The 3,895-nt window shown below is 52.9% G+C and overlaps 1 protein-coding gene across 1 annotated transcript in view; it reads left to right on the forward strand.

Moving 5' to 3' along the window:
• The window catches only part of DENND2A (DENN/MADD domain containing 2A), a 37,047-nt gene that overhangs the window by 31,542 nt on the left and 1,610 nt on the right, over positions 1 to 3,895 (forward strand). Inside the window, exons 15-18 of the mRNA XM_010144075.1 lie at positions 165 to 206; positions 1,557 to 1,674; positions 2,311 to 2,550; positions 3,669 to 3,755. Of these exons, the coding sequence (XP_010142377.1) occupies positions 165 to 206; positions 1,557 to 1,674; positions 2,311 to 2,550; positions 3,669 to 3,755 (487 nt within the window). The remainder of the gene's footprint in view (positions 1 to 164; positions 207 to 1,556; positions 1,675 to 2,310; positions 2,551 to 3,668; positions 3,756 to 3,895) is intronic.

Consider the following 3,895-nt stretch of genomic DNA (forward strand, 5'->3'; position numbering starts at 1 on the left):
AAAAAGCCACAACAAGGGCTCCACTCTTGGCTCACGCTGATGCTGCCTTCAGCTGTGGTGGTGGGTAGGAGGAGCAGGGGCAGGACGAAGCGTTTCTTCCAGAGAGAAACTCCAATGATGGAAATAATGATTTCCTCTTTTTATTTGTGCTCTTTCGTTCCTAGGTCCTCGTCGTTGACCTTGTAAATAACCGATTTCTGAGACAGGTGAGCAGAGCTCTTTCATATTCTTTATCTTCTCTTCCCTTTTTCTGCCACGCCTTACCTCCATCTGTGTTTGCTGACCTGCCTGGCTGGATGGATCGCTTACTCCCCACGGAGAATGAGCAGGATTTGTGGCTGGCAGCGCTATAGGGGTTGATGCGTGCGTGTGTAGTATCAGTGTCCCAAAGCACAGCTGTGGAAGATCAAATCATTGTGCGTTATATCTCAGGGGTTTTTCGTTTGTTGGGTTTTTTTTTAAAGAAGGGACACCCTCTTGTTCCAAAAGAGGACAGAGCTGGAAGGTCTCAGCTCAGCACTGTCTGCTGATGGGCTCTTCCAGCCTTTGTCTGTCAGTCCATCTGCTATCACGCACCTGGCCCTGAGTGGAGAAGCAAGTCTTCGTGATTTCTTAAAATCGTTCCTGCCTGAGGGACTTGTGGTTCTCAGCTCTTTATCATGCAATTTTTGCACCGTAGGTTCACAAGTAGGAAGCCAGTACGTAGGAGCCTGTACGTTGCTGTGCAGACGGGATTGCCTGCTGATTTTTACTTCCCTTTGTGGAGGAGCGGGGTGTCGAAGGGAAGAGGAGAGATGAACAAACATACTTCTGGCCTAGGAGGCTGGTTTTGCCCCAGAGCCCTTTGGCAGATCACTGAGCAGTGCTGGCAGCATCTGTGTCGTGCCTCAGGTCCCGCGGGTAGGATGGGACAAGTGCACCTCCTGCTGCAGGAAGTAGCGTGTGGGTGAAGGCCAGTCCTTCTGTGCAGGTCTCGCTTGCCAGCTGCCTTAGTTGCAGGGATATGCTTTACTTTTCACCTCTCTTTTGGAAGTTTAAGCTAAATCGCGCTGTTTCAGCCAGGGCTGGTATGAGCTCACACGCAGTCACCAGCAGTTCCTTGGCTTCGTTACTCTATGGGAACTCATAATGTCTCTGTAACACGATCGGTGCCGGAGCAGAGCTGAGCAGGGGGTTGTGCTCGCCTGGCTGGACGCCAGCATTGTTCAGAGACGTCCTCTCTGTGGTGGTGCAAGTGCTCACAGATGGACAGTGGTGCCACGGGTGATCCCTGCCTGGTCAGGTCGGGTAACTGAAATTCTTCCAGGATAAGGGAATATTTGGGAAAAGACACCCTCTTTGTCCTTCCTCTTGTGCTTCTTGATAGTCCTGCCCTGGGAGGTGCTGGGAAGCTGCCAAACACATTACGCCTTCTCCTTCTCCCTCTTCCTCTCCTCATGGTTCATTTTTAGTGCTCCCCCTGCCGTGCTGGGGACAGGATAGGAGCCGGTGAGGGGAAGGGCAGGGGCCAGCCACGTCCTGGTCCCTGACCCTGAGGAGGTGGCTCTGTCTTACAGATGGAAGACGAGGATTCCATCCTGCCCCGCAAGCTGCAGGCTGCCCTAGAACACATTTTGGAGCAGAGGAACGAGCTGGCAAGTGACAAGGAGGAGGGCCCTGTCAATGGCAAGCAGGGTAAAGCACGGTGCCTTTCAGCTTAAAACCACATCTTTTCCTGCCCTTTTCCCTCCTGTTGCTTCTTAGGGGAGAACTAGGCTTGTATTGAATTTAACGCCACAGAAACTGGAGATACGTCAGAATTTTGGTTGAAGCTGTGTTAAATATTCTGTTGCAGCAAGGACAATTCTCTTTGTGTGAAAAGAAACAGTACTTGCTCCTTCCTGGCTCTGTCCATCCTTTCCCTAAGGCTCCGGGGAACACCTGTGCTCCTTTGGAGGGGTGGGATTCCCACAGGCCCCTCTCTGCTGCTGCCCATGTGAGTGATGCAGGCTGCGCTGGGGGACAGTCCACCCACAGAGCTGCAGTTTTGGAGGCGGCCACGCAGCTCACAGGCGACTGGGCTGAGGCAGCTCCTTGGGGACAGTACAGGTATCTCCTGGTTGTAGGGGAGCCAAGACAAAGCTTGGTGGCTTTCAGAGCAGTAGCAGCTGGTCCTTTTCCATGACAAGTACTTCCTAGGACACTTGTCTCTCTTCAGCAGCTCTTTGTGCTCAGGCTGGATCTGAAAAGACAGGAAGTTTGTACGCAGGGCTTTTCCTAGCACGTCCTTACCGCACTGTCCTCACCATTGCCTCTTTGTTTTCTCCTTAGAGACCAGCCCTTTGAATGAGGTGGTGTCCGAGGCCTTTGTCCGTTTCTTTGTGGAGATTGTGGGCCACTACTCTCTCTTCCTGACCCCCACTGAGCGAGAAGAGCGGACCCTGCAGCGCGAGGCTTTCCGCAAGTCTGTCTCCTCCAAAAGCCTTCGACGCTTCCTGGAGGTCTTCATGGAGACGCAGATGTTTGGGGGCTTCATTCAGGAGCGGGAGCTGCGAAAGCAGGGGGTTAGAGGTGAGGGGCTCTGCCTGGGTTCTGCTTTTTTAGAAACTGTGCTGTTGCTCCTGCAAGAGCCAGGAGATGCTCACCAGCCACCAGCTCCATCCCCAGCGTGGTGGCTGGAGGCTGCAGCATCTGCAGGGACACTGGAAGGCAGGTGGTAGGGAAACACTAGCAGAGGCTGATGGTTCGTTCTGACGCCCCTGTGTGGCCTCCAAAAAGTCACTTGGGGATTTTTTGTCTCTTGTTTCCTTATCTTCCCAAAGGAGAGCATTGCCTCAGGAGTGTGGTGAGACATAGTGTTTGCCCAGTGCACGGGAACTGGCTGCTGCAGAACAGGGGCTTTTTGTGCGTGATCTGGTAGTTTCTTGTGGAGGCTGCGATCACAGGCACCCTTCACCGCTGCAGTAGGGGGCATAAGCAGTATCCTCTGTGTACGTGCCGCTTCCATTCCACATTGAATTCTCACCAGGACCGTCACAGAAGGGGTACGCTGCTGGAATGATGTTTACTCTTGCAGTCCCTAATGTCCCCTTCCTGTGTCTAGAGGGAAAAACTGGCTGGATTGGTTATGGCTGTTTTGGCTAGTAGAAAATACAGGTGCTGCTCATGTCCTTCCCAGTTGTCCCACTGCTGTTATCCCACAGTCCCGAGCGCTGTAGGGGCAGAGGAAGTTTCTCATCCCTGCTGCTGCTTGGTGCTGGCTTAGCAGTTTCCTCCCAAGTACTCGTGAGCAGTGGACACTTGAACAGGTGACTGAGTAAAAGAGGTTTTGCAGTGTGGTAAATCCCGTGTGGCCGTTCCCCAGGTGATCTCACTTTCTGGACTTAGCTGTGTTCGTAGCAGAACGAACAGGTTTTGTCTCTCCCTGTGCGAGGTACAAAAGCTCAGTCGGCCTTGCAGTGCTAGTGGAGGAGGTGGTAGCAGGGCTTCTTTGCTGGGAACCCTACAGACATGGACCAAAGCTCCTGGTCCCAGATCCAGGTTCACCTGGTGGAGAAGGTGGGGTGAGTTGTTCCCTCTTCTATGCAACAGTTTACTGGTAAGCCAGGACAGTACGCTTTCAGATGGTCATCCTTACTTTTATGTACAGGGAAGCAAAATAGAAGTTGTTGACTCTTTTCTTTCTGCAGGTCTGTTTGAGGTACGGGCTCAGGAGTACTTGGAAACACTTCCCAGTGGGGAGCAGAGTGGAGTCAATAGGTTCCTGAAAGGCCTAGGTAAGGAACCAACAAAACCCTTGGCTTCTCAGGAGGCTTGAGCTGCTTCTTGCCTTCAGGTTTGGCAGCAGAGAAGCCGCTGAAGGGTGGTAGGGCTCTGCTAGTGGCTGCACGTGGCTTCCTGGAAACCCGGGCGCTGC

This window comes from Buceros rhinoceros, unplaced genomic scaffold (genome assembly GCF_000710305.1).
Source record: "Buceros rhinoceros silvestris isolate BGI_N320 unplaced genomic scaffold, ASM71030v1 scaffold13019, whole genome shotgun sequence".
Taxonomy (NCBI): Eukaryota; Metazoa; Chordata; class Aves; order Bucerotiformes; family Bucerotidae; genus Buceros; species Buceros rhinoceros.